Source organism: Pungitius pungitius, chromosome 1 (assembly GCF_949316345.1).
Source record: "Pungitius pungitius chromosome 1, fPunPun2.1, whole genome shotgun sequence".
NCBI classification, from domain to species: domain Eukaryota; kingdom Metazoa; phylum Chordata; class Actinopteri; order Perciformes; family Gasterosteidae; genus Pungitius; species Pungitius pungitius.
This window is the reverse complement of record NC_084900.1, coordinates 17012189-17024722: the sequence shown is the minus strand read 5'-3', so window position 1 is coordinate 17024722 and position 12534 is coordinate 17012189. Positions and strand designations below refer to the sequence as shown.

At 45.7% G+C, this 12534-nt stretch overlaps 1 protein-coding gene across 3 annotated transcripts in view; it reads left to right on the top strand.

The window, feature by feature from the left end:
- LOC119221940 (uncharacterized) overlaps nt 1-12424 on the top strand; it is a 28525-nt gene extending 16101 nt beyond the window's left edge. For all 3 annotated transcript variants that reach the window (XM_037478155.2, XM_062562686.1, XM_037478157.2), the window contains exons 8-16: nt 918-1077; nt 1219-1335; nt 1445-1546; nt 1673-1847; nt 1960-2575; nt 2659-2812; nt 2905-2994; nt 3097-3292; nt 4051-12424. In XM_037478155.2, coding sequence (XP_037334052.2) covers nt 918-1077; nt 1219-1335; nt 1445-1546; nt 1673-1847; nt 1960-2575; nt 2659-2812; nt 2905-2994; nt 3097-3292; nt 4051-11948 — 9508 coding nt within the window. In that variant the 3' untranslated portion in view covers nt 11949-12424. The remainder of the gene's footprint in view (nt 1-917; nt 1078-1218; nt 1336-1444; nt 1547-1672; nt 1848-1959; nt 2576-2658; nt 2813-2904; nt 2995-3096; nt 3293-4050) is intronic.
- The last annotated feature ends 110 nt before the right edge of the window (nt 12425-12534 follow it).

Genomic DNA, 12534 nt, shown 5'->3' with positions numbered 1-12534 from the left:
TCAGATGCGGAGTTGAAAAATAAAAGACTTTAATTGTCAAAACTCAAAATCAAAATCGCTCCAACCAAAAAAAGGGAGGAAGGAGGAGAAAACAAAACAGACAAAAACAGGGACCTGGACTGGAAAACACAAAACAGACTTGACTTGACTTACTTGACACATGAACGTTGACATGTAATGACGCCACACCAGACAAGGGACTCACAGGGCTTAAATACACAAGGGAGGTGCAGGTGATTGAACACAGGTGGAAACGATCAGGCATGGCGGACTATTACAGGGGAAGACAGGACAAGGCAGGAAGTGAAGTTACCCAGGATCACAAGAGACATAAAAACTACAAAATAAGACAAGAAGCAGACCCAAACCGTGACACCGACCAGTTCAAACTAATCTACGTGATTAAGTAAAACAAATAAGAAATGTGTGACGTGATAAGCAAAACCTTCCTCAAATGTAGTGTGCCTCATAATGTATTTCTATTTTGGAAGCCACACCAGAGGTCATTTTTTTCCTCTCAGCTCTATGCCCACTGTTTATTAACATTACACTTTAATCATGAACATGCAATACAAAATCTCCAGAGTAGGATCCACCGTAAATACCCCAACATCAACCTCAGTAGCAAGTTTTTATTATTACAGATTATCTGAACTGGCCAGTATACAGACCTGCCATTTTTCAATAGTATTTTCACAAAGTTTTCACATTTCGAAGGTAGAAGGTAATGGCCGATATTTGATATATCTACAAGTAAGCTCAAGTGAATCCTTCATAGAAGATACTTTTGTTCCTGAAATCATGAATAATTGCGTTTTGCACTTGTATAATAATTACAGTGTAATGATTGCATCTGTATTTGTTAGAGAAGTGACAGAAAACAAATGAGTTGACTAACTGCCTTTTTGTTTGTGAAGGTTGTGTGACTGTGACGATTTGGAGCTGTCTGAGAGTGAAGTTTCAAAGCTCGTTGCGAGCATTGAGATGGAGATGTTCAACATATTTCGCAACACAGACAGCAAATACATGAACAAGTACAGAACTATAATGTTCAACCTGAAAGACCCAAGAAACAAGGTTTGTTTCAAGTAGTTTCTGCAGCCTTCCGTACTTTAAATTGAGATGCTACTCGCAACAGTGCAGAAATGTTCCATAGGTTATCTCCTAGTTTAATCATGCTTTATGCAAACTGGCCGTCAAATTCTGGGTTGTGTTCAGGGTTTGCTGTCTCGGGTTGTACACGGAGAGATCAGTCCCTTTAGACTGGCTAGGATGAGCCAGAAGGACATGCAGGCCACCAAAGCATCGGAGCCAAGTGCAAAAGACACCACGGAGGTACGTGATATTTCTCCAAGACACTACCAAGACAAAACCAGATATTATGCGTGAACTCCGGGGTTGAAGCAGTGTTTGGGATTGTTATCCTTTGGCATTGTGTATCTAGGTCAAGGGTTCTGCCACCAAAGCGACAAATTTGCAGCAGAAGCCTGAAGCGGTGACTGTTGATTTGCCCAGTTTGAATCCCGCTAGACCCAACAGAAGCACGGTGGGTATTCGTCTCGTTTGCATTCAACCTAACGACTCTTTCCTGCTTCACGAAAGGATTTCTTATGGAAGGGTCATGGGTGTTATGCTATCGTTGTGGGTTTATTATGAATTTGTGTCTGTGCAGGTTGCTCTCCTGGAACAAAAGAAATGTCTGCCAGCTCCAGCTCCTACGCTCAAGACGAGGACAGTGCAGCCAAGCCAGGGAAGCGCTAAACCAGATGTTCTTACCTGTATGCTGAAGGACACGACATCGGAGCACAAAGCTCACATCTTTGACCTCAAATGCAAGATATGTACTGGTGCGTTAAAACAATCTTTTACAATTGCTGTGCAATATACATTATTATCCAGTTGCCAACTGTCTCTGTCCCCAGTTTTCTTTTTTAATAGATTATTTTTTCTTCCTCAAAGGCCAAATGCTCGTCGGGGAAGAAGAGGAACCCGTAAGGAAAAAACCCAAGTTATCTGAAACAAGAGATAAACGTGAACGCCCCTGGAGAAAGACTGCAGGAGATGACTCCCCTCTCCGGGAGCCGCCTGACTCACCGGACATGGATTCGCCGACATCCTCCCTATTTGACCCTTCAACCCGCCTGGTCATAGACGCTCCAGCATTAACTATTGTTGAACCCCCTGCTTCCCCAATAATGGAATCTCCAGCCTCCCCTACTTTAGACTCTCCTGCTTCCCCTGTCATGGAGTCCCCCGCATCCCCAACGCCAGAAACTGCAAAAAGTACGACACGAAAGACGGGCTACGACCCAGTTGTCATCCCCGCTGTCTCCACAGTATCGATCACAAGGCGTGACCCTCGCACAGCGGCAGGCAGGTTCTCTGCTCCGTCCAGTGGCCCTTCTGGTCCCGGTAACGCAACCCGATCGGTCCATTATGCTCCTCTTAAAGAGGCCACCTCCGCGTCTCCCCCGGCACCAGCCCCCTCTGCGCCGCTAACGAAACCGTTACCTAAGTCTATCTTAATGAAGCCTTCTTCCTCTGTGGATCCCAGACTCTATGGCACATCCTCAAGGTATTCGAGGAACGTTTCCTTTAGGTAGGACACATTGTGTGTGTGGATATGATTGTCATCGTGCTGTTTGTTTTGTGCGTCAGGACCGTGATCTCTGAATCACCAGCTGATGTGGAGACTTGTCAGTTCTTGGCCAAGCAAGACATTGTATGGAAAGGCTTCCTAAACATGCTCTCTGTGGCCAAGTTTGTCACCAAGGGATATCTGATTTCAGGACCTGCTGAAAATCTTAAAATGGTAAAATACGGTACACCGATACTTTTATTCTATCAAACCAATCTATCCTTGAATTGACTACAATGTAAGCATTTTCTTTTACTTTTCTGCAGGATCTACCTGATACCATACAAATCGGTGGACGAATCCCGCCTCAAACAGTGTGGGACTATGTTGCAAAACTAAAGAGCTCTATTACAAAGGCAAGCAATATATAGTATTTACTTATGCATTTATGTATTTGGTACAATATTAATGAATTCCTACCATATCTAATATCTTCTTTTTTGTTTTTCTCTTATCAGGAGTTATGTGTGATCCGTTTTCACCCTGCAACAGAGGAGGAAGAGGTGGCCTATGTGTCCCTGTTTTCCTATTTCAGCAGCAGAGGACGTTATGGAGTGGTCGCCAATGGCAGCCGCTCCATCAAGGATATATACCTCGTCCCACTCGGCGCAAAGGAACCAATCCCAGCCATGCTACAACCTTTCGACGGACCAGGTGTGTTTAAGATTTGAATATCGTATGCATTATTGGGACTGCATGACCATCTATGTAGACACCACCAAGGCCCAAGAATGAACACTTTGGGGGTTTTAAACCACTACATCAAGGCTGCAAAATCTCACTAAACACATTTTTCCCATTTTAATAATGCTAATTGGTTTAAGGGGTCAGAGTGAAGGAGGAAGATAGGTGTCACGTAATCGGAGCTGGAGCAGGATACAGGGAGGACTCAAGCGCAGAGTTTTCAATCCAAGTGCTCTTTATCTTTAACCAAACCAAAACGTGCTCCAACAACGAGGGACATTTAGACAATGACGCAACAGGGGACAACAGGCACACAGGGCTTAAATACACAAGGGAGGTGCAGGTGATTGGACACAGGTGGAGACAATCACGCAATCACAAGACAAGGCAGGAAGTGAAGTTAACCCAGGACCACAAGAGACATGAAACTTCAAACTAAAACAGGAAGCGAAGCCAAACCGTGACAATAGGGCAGCTGTTCTCATCTCACGAAATAAAATTATAACTAGGAATAACATTTGTTATAAAAACCCACTAAAAAGATTATTACTCCAATAGTGAATCAGCATTTTGTTATTGTATGGACTGTGTTCAGGGGAATAGGCAATTGGCCATTTAATATTTGGTGTCATTTGAGTTTCTTTTTATTATGAATAAATCCGTTATTGGTCCCAGCCCTAAGGCAAACACTCATGTACGAGTTCTAATAATTTTTCTTAATCCTACAGGTCTTGAAAAAAAACGGCCCAATCTTCTCCTGGGTCTAGCAGTCATCCAGAAGTCAAAACGTCCAGGAAGCTTGCCTCAGGAAATTGAAGAGAAGAGACCAAAGGTTCCAATGTCCAAAGACCCGATGTGGATTCCAAAACCCCCCGTCCTCTATGGATCTGACAGATCGGAAATGTTCCAACCATACGATCCAATGACTCCTGCTAGCACCACACCTCCTGGCACACCACCTTGCCCTGGGTCCCCATCAGACTCTTCCTCTTCCAGCTCAGTGACCATGCCACCCTGTGTGACTTCCATTATAACACAACCACCTGTTTCAACCTCATCCTCTGTTGCTGTCACTGAGGCCACCGTCTCTGAAAAGAATCCCATAACACCCAGCAATAAAACACCGCTGCAGATCTTAAAAAGTTTGTTTGGCAATAATGACACTGTGGTCCCCTCTGAGAGAAGTTCTACATCAACAAAAACAGTTAGTGTTGGGAAGGTTTCTGGGTCAATGGTTGATCCAATTGTCCAACAGTATGGACAGAAATCTAAAGTTAAAAAAATGGAAGAAGAAGAACAAAATGAATTTGACCGACCATATGACCCAGAAGAGGAGTACGATCCAGCAATGGGATATGGACAGGTTACTAAGAGCATTAAAACAATTAAGGCAGATGGCCCTGCAATATTAGGCTTTGTAGATGATGGTGTGGCCTATGATCCAGAGGATGAGACCATCTTTGCAGATATTCAAAGTGATGTAACGAAACCACCTGTTCCAACTCAAACATCAGATTCTCCATCATGCCCAACCACAATTTCTACCCAGATTGTAACGCCAACTCCAGCACAAACCTCCACCCCATCTGGAGTAATTCAGAACATTCCTACAGGCACTGTGGTTGTCTCAGCTGCAACACTAACTGAACAACAGCGGATGCTTGAGGAGCTAAATAAGCAAATTGAAGAGCAAAAACAGCAGTTGAAGGAGCAGGAAGAAGCACTCCGTCAACAGAGAGAGGCTGTGGGTATGTTCATGGCTCACTTTTCTGTTTCTGATAACCTGATGTCTCCCCCACAAAAAACTTTGCCTCTCAGTCAACTTTCCGGATCGACAGACAAAACCAGCAACCCTACAGAGTCTGTGGACGGTTCCAACGTGGATACACAAACTGTTAAACTAGAAGACTCAACTGCCATCCTTAATTTCGAAAATGATACAGAGACTGTTAAAGAGCAAGAAGAAACACAGGACAATGTAAAGGAAAATGAACAGTATTCCTCTGCTGGTGAGATTGAAGACTCTGATGTTGCTTATGATCCTGAGGATGAATCTCTTTTTAATGAAATGCAAGAAGATGTATTTCAAGGAGGAAGTTTAAATACTTGTGATTCCTCTTCGTCAAAAACGGGATATACTTCTGGCCGCAAGGGCTCTCTTAATTTATACCACAGCAGAAAGCGAAAGCTATCCCCAAAGAAGCGAAGTCATCGTGAAAGAGAGCGCCATAGAAGTCCTTCAAGAAGATCAGAACAGCGTTCTCCTTCACATTCCCGGAGACGTAGGGAAAGGGATAGACACAGAAGAAGTGAAGGGGAAAAGTCAAGGCATAGAGCTAGAGAGCCGTCTGAACGTCAGGGTCGGCACCGCAAAGAGCATACTTCACGCCGGCATTCTCATGGACGTAGAAGATCCACATCCTCTGCTAGAATAAAAAATTCAGAGTCCCTTTCACCAAAGCAGAGCAGAAGGGCTTCCCCACAAGTCCTTGAGAAATCAGCTGATGTAAATGTTCAGTGTAGTGTTTCAGACTCTTCAGACTATATTGTTGGACAACTTGTGGGGAGTAACAAATCATCATTTCCCCTGGCAACTATTAAAAATGACCCCGATGGACAAAAAAGTAATCTTGGAAAGAGCGTTGATAAAGGCGTTTCGCCCTGTTCACATGAACTTTATCATAACGTGAAGCTTGAAACTTTAGAACCACCACATGCCCAGGAGTCTCAAAAATCTTCAGTCATTGACCAAGATAAAACAGAAAGTGGTTCTTCGACACACATGGATAAGCCCTCCCAACGGGAGACAATGTTTATGAGCAAATTCGAAAGTACGATCCCTTTAAGAGAAATAGATCCACCCATTCGAGATTCTCCTCACAGCCCTGATCCAGAGCCACAATTTGTGAAACCTAGCAACATAGAAAATACTAACTCTGGAAAAGTTGAGGAAATCCCAGATCCTTTGACGAATATCAGCAGTTCAACGACCAACCTTAAGACTGAAGATAATTTTCTGTCTATTGGAGGACAAACAACAATGTCCAACATGTTGTGGCCTTCTGTTGGAGGCTCAATATCAAAAAATAAATATAGTGGTTTGAGAGCCCAGAGGAATCATCCAGGACTCCGAGATATGGATATGAAAGAGGCAGACCAACAGATAGAAGGGAGAAATCCAGGCTTAATGCATCGAGACATTCCGGGTCAAGGTGAAGTACTTCCAGCTATAGGCACAGATGCTAAAGGCCCAGGAAGTGAAATAGACCCAGTGAGTGAACCTAGACATATGAGTCCACATGCAGATAGTAGAGAAACAAGAATGCAATTCCCAGCGCCTACTATGAGAGATCCAGGTATGCAAGTAACAAGTTCCAACTATTGTGGTCATGGATCACAAACACAAGACGTAACTGGTATGACAGGTGTAAACCCAGAAGTGAAAGGCCCCAGTTTCGGAAGAGGTGGCAGCCAAAAAGATAAAGGGGAAAGTCCAAATACTGGAGGTATCCGATCTACTTTGAGGAGTGGTGATGTAACAGATCCGAGTCCAGATATAAAGAGAACTAGTACATCTTTTGGGGGTTTGGGACGAGTTCAAAGGGAATCTAGGCATGATGCAAGTGCAGCTTTAGAGGAAATGGGTCACTCAAAAAGGGGTTTTCAGGCTCATGGAGGAGATGCATTCTTCAGTGATTCAAATGCCGCTTCAGGTTCAGAAGGCAGAGCTCCAGGGGCAATGACAGATGAAAAGTGGGGCCTACAAAGAGGGAAACCAGGGTCAAACATAAATGAAAGTAGTGGACCAGGCAGTAGCAGACTTAGAGAACAATTCATGGAACTACGGCCGGATATGAGGACGGAAAGGAGTGCGCATGGCACGGACAGAAGAGAATTAGATCCCATGTATGAGTATCAAGATATGGGTAGTTCAGATACAAGAGGGGGTGGCTTCCCAAACATTTCAAATCCAGATTGGATAGGTCTGAGACCAGGTGTTGATCTGGATATGAAGGGACACAGGGGTCAAAATAAAGGACAGGCACCCCAAGCAAGGGGTCAAGATTTGAGTGGTCCAGGATCTGACATAAGAGATGATTGGATAAGGAGAGATAGGAGAAGACCAGGTCCAGTCAGAGAGGGGCCATTTGAAGATGGACCTAGAATTATTCAGCCTGATAAAAGAGGGGTTGCAGAAGTAGACTTTAGAGGACCAAGGTCTGAAATGATTGGTCCCAACATGGAGCAACTCGGGCATGAAAGGAGGAGACCGGTAGAAGCTGATTTCATGGGACAGGAGCCTGACAAAAGAGGTCAAAGTAGGCACAATTTAGGACCTGGAATACATGGTCCAGGTGGTTCAGACTTTGGACCAGTACTTGAAAGAAGAGGGCTAGTTATGGATGGTCTGGGGCCTATTAAAAGACAACCTGAGGGTCCACATTTCACAGGACCTGAGAGAAAAGAGCCCACGCTGGAGGGTCAGGGAGCTGAAATGAGAATACTGGCAGGTCCAGATTTTGGTGTATCACGCCCTGAAATTAGAGGACCTGATATGGGTGGTCTACGACCCGAAAGGAGAGGTCTAGCCTTAGAGGGTCCTGGACCTGGTCCAGATTTCAGTGGACCGGGACCTGATACAAGAGGTTTATCTATTGAGTGTCCTGGTCCAGACAGAAGAGGACCTGGTGTTCCAGATTCCAGGAGGCCGGGGCCTGAAAGATGCTTCTCCATGGAAGGTCCCTGGCCTGACAGGACAGGACCTGGAGGTCAAGATTTCAGGGGACCAGGGGCTGAAAGTGGAAGCTTTTCTGTTGGCGGTCCTGGGCCTGAGATAAGAGGACTTAGAGGTCCTGATTTCAGTGGTCCAGGGCCTGATAGCGGAGGCTTATATATAGAGGGTCCGGGTCCCGTCAGGAATCAGCCTGGAGGTCAGAGTTTAAGAGGACTAGGACCTCAATGGAGAGGAAAAGTTATGGGGGTTCCTGGGCCTGACAAGAGAGGATCTGAAGGTCCAGATTTCAGAGGCCCTGGGCTTGAGAGAAGAGGTCCAGCTACGGAGATTCCTGGGCCTGACAGGCCAGATATCCGGGCAACGGGGTCTGAAAGCAGAGGCTTATTAGTGGAGGGTCCAGGGCCTGACAGAAGAGGTCCTGGAGGTCCAGATTTCAGGGGACCGGGACCTCATATTAGAATTCCAGCAATGGAAGGTCCTGGGCCAGACAGGAGAGGACCTAGAGGTACAGATTTCAGGGAACCAGGACCTTATATTAGAAGTATAGCTATGGAGGGTCCTGGGCCGGACCGAAGAGGACCTAGAGGTTCAGATTTCAGGGGACCAGGACCTTATATTGGAAGTCCAGCTATGGAGGGTCCTAGGCCAGGCAGGAGAGTACCTGGTGGTACAGATTTCACCGGATCAGATCCTGAGAGGAGAGGTCTAGCTATGGAGGGTCCAGGGCCCGAGAGGAGAGGTCCAGCCTTGGAGGGCCCACGGCCTGACAGAAGAGGTACTGGAGGTCCAGATTTCAGGGGCCCAGAACCCCATATAAGAGGTGCAGCTATGGAGGGTCCTGGGCCAGTCAGGAGAGGACCTGGAAGTACAGATTTCAGGGGACCAGATCCTGAGAGACGAGGTGCAGCCATGGAGGGCCCAGGGTCTGAAAGGAGAGGCCCTGGAGGTCCAGATTTCAGGGGATCAGGGCTTGAGAGACGAAGTCCAGCAATGGAAGGTCCTGGGCCGGACTGGAGAGGACCTATAGGTCCAGATTTCAGAGGATCAAAGACAAAAAGGAGAAGTTTATCTGTTGAGCGTCCTGGGCCTGATAGTAGAGGATCAGGGTGTCCAGATATCGGAGGAGAAGAACTTGAAAGGCGAGTTTCTGCTATGGAGGCACATGGACCAAACAAAAGAGGGCCAGGAGGTTCAGATTTTAGTGGACCAGGATCTAATAGAGAACATCCTACTATGGGTTGTCTCTGGCCTGCCAGGAGAGAATCAGAAGTTCCTGACTTTAGTGTGACGGGACATGAAAGAAGAGGTCCTACTATGGACAGTCAAGAATCAGACAGGAGAGGCCTGGGACATCCTGGGTTCCAGGGACTACAGCCTGAAAGTAAAGATCCAACTATTGATGGTCTAGGGCCTGGGGTAAGAGGACCAGAACGTCTGGAATTTAGGGGGCCAGGGTACGAAAGTAGAGGCATCTCCATGAAGGGTCAAGGACCTGAGAGGATGGGTCTAGAAGATCAAAACACTGATATACATGGTGCAGACAGGAGGGGACCATATTTGAGAGGTCCAGGAACTGAGTTTACTGGAATGGGACCTGAAAGATCTGGTCAAGGCATTGAAGGTACAGGCCCTGATGGTAGAGGACGCAGAGGACAACAAATCAGGGGTCCAGGGCCACAAAGCGGACAGCAAAATGTTGAGGGGCCAGGACTTGACAGGAGGGGTCCATTTATGAGGCCGGAAGGACCATGTTCTAGTATGGATGGTGCAGGGCCCAACAGTAGAGTGCCTGGAGGTCCAGACATGAGGAGACCACATTTTAAACCAGGAGGTATACCTCCAAACATGGAGGGTCCAGAGTCTGATTGGCATGGTCCACACATTATGGCGGTGAGGCCTGAAAGAACTGTTATGGAGGGTCCTGGGTCTGAAATTATGTGTCCAAGAGGTCCAGACTTTGAAGATCCCAATTTTGAAAGTGGATGTCCAGGCGTTTTGTACCCTGGGCTTGTCAGACACGAGCCTGGAGAACGAAGACATCCAGATATGGAGGGCCTTGGACCAGAATGCAGAATATCTGGTGGTCCGGACTTTAGAGGCCGAGGTATCAGACAGAAAGGTCCAAGTTCAGATGGTCTCAGGCCAAGAAGAGATAACTGGGAAGGGGTTGACTTTGGCGGGTCGGAACCTATCCATGAGAGACAAGACATTGCAGGCCAAGGAGCTGATAGAACAGGACGAAACGTAAGGGGTTCAAGGCCTATAAGGGGAGGCATTAGAGAACCACGGCCAGATACAAGCAGTCTAAATCGGGAAGACAAATGGAAAGGGACTAACTTCAGGGGCTCTGCACTTGATAGGAGAGGCACAGGCATAGAAGAACAATGGTCAGATGAAAGAGGGCCCAGTATGGAGTCTGTAGGAAATGAAAGAGAATGTTCAGGAGATGATTGGAGAAGATATGGCAACAGAGGTCCAAGCTCCATCCAAGAAGGTCCAGATGAACAGGTCAAAGAACATAGTTGGGAGGATCCTTGTGAGGAATGGAGAGACCCTGAAAGTAGGGGGTCACGGTTCACAGAGGAAAGACCAAATATACAGTTTCCAGAGCCTTTGAGAGGTCGAGGAGATGATTGGAGTGGTCCTGTTTGCAGGGGCCCAGGGCATGTCCAGGGTGACGAAGATATAGTTTACCCAGGGCCTGGTAGGGGAGGGCCTGGAAATAGATGGAGAGGGTCACAAAGAGGGGGTGCTGAACCAAATAGAAGGGGACGTGGATCATTTTTCAGTGGAGAAACAGACCCTGACAATAGACAGGGTCGAGGCTGTAATAGAAGAGGTCCAAATATGCGACAACCAGGATCAGATTTAAGAGGGGGGCATATTGAGAACGTCTGGATGCAGCCAGATTTAAGGGGTAATATGAGAAGGCCAGGCATGAATGGACGTGGGGCACCTGAAATGAATTCATACCCCAACAGGAGAGATTTTGAAATTGAAGGTCATGATGGAAAAGTCCCCAGAGGTCCAGATTCAAGGTTCACAGGGTCCGAAAACAGAAATTCAAACTTTGAAGCTCCAGTGACCGATGAGAGGTTTTCACATTGTGCAGGATTAGCCTCTGAAAGACTAGGTGTAGATGAGGAAAGCCCTAGAACAGGTAGACAGCACGATTTTAGGAGGGGAAGGAGAGGGGCAGGTATGAGAAGGCCTGGGCTTGTTAAAGCAGATAGGGGAGCATCTGACAGGTTAGATATAAGACATGGACATGGGAGGTGGGATACACACACTGAGGGTCCTACATCTGCTAGAAGAGGTCCAGAAATGGGCCCAGAGTTAGAATTGAAGGATGACATGCAGGGTTCAAATATAAGGGGGGGTGGGTGTGATAGTAGAGGGCCTAACCTGACAGCATCACCTCATTTTAATAGTCCTCATCTAGTTGACAGATCCCAAGGCCGTAGAGATCCACATTCTGCAACATACAATGAATCCCTAGGTCCAACCCAAAACAGAGGAGGAAACTCACACCCCGGTTTTGACAAGCTTCAGAATCAGCACGCAGTAAAGCCCCAGAGACACAGAGCTGCCTTGCTTCCCACTCCAACAGGTATAACACGCTTTCCAAATCACATGATCAACAATCCCGATGTCCTTAGCCCAAAACGGAAAGAACTAGGTCACCCAACAAACAGGACATGGAGTCGAGAACGTGAGTTAATCAAAGGGCAAAGACGGACGCAGGAGACAAGTCCTTCTGGTCAAAAAAGCACAGCTGAAGAAAAAAACAAAGGGGAAGGAGAAGGAAATAAGGAAGTGCGCAATGTGACTGTTAAACAGGATACGTGTGTAGAAAATAAAACAAATGAAAGCAATGTCAAGCCAATTTAGACACAAGCAAAAATCATAACCCGTGGACCCCTCAGAACACTAGGTGTCATATCTAATCACATTGAATAGAGAAACTACAGCAAAAAACAAACTTGAATGTATTTTTTCTTCATAAAATGTTGTTCCATGTCTTTCATTTTCATTTAAAAAAGACAGGCAAAGCAATGCGGAAGATCAGACATTGTAGCTTGATATGCTCTGAAGTATTTGAGTTAATTACATTTCTCTTGCATTCGAAGTAGATGCATTTTTTTTTTTTTTATTGAAATATGACTAATCAATCACGTCAACTTTGAGGTGATTCATTTTCAGATGGATATGGCAAGAAATGTTTTGTACAGAGAATGTCATTTTTTTTGTTTTGTTTGATTTTTAACATAGCCATGTCAGTAGCCTGAATCTAGCTGGAAAAAATGGATTGTTTTGTTGTTCTTTTAGAATGCAAGATGTCAATAAATTGATATACCTTTTTTAAATTTGTATGAAGTTTTGATTTTTTAATCAAAATTTAGAATTGATCAATTACAATACAGTAGTGCCTAAATGGATTATTTAGAAAAATAAATTAGCTATTAAGTACCAGAAC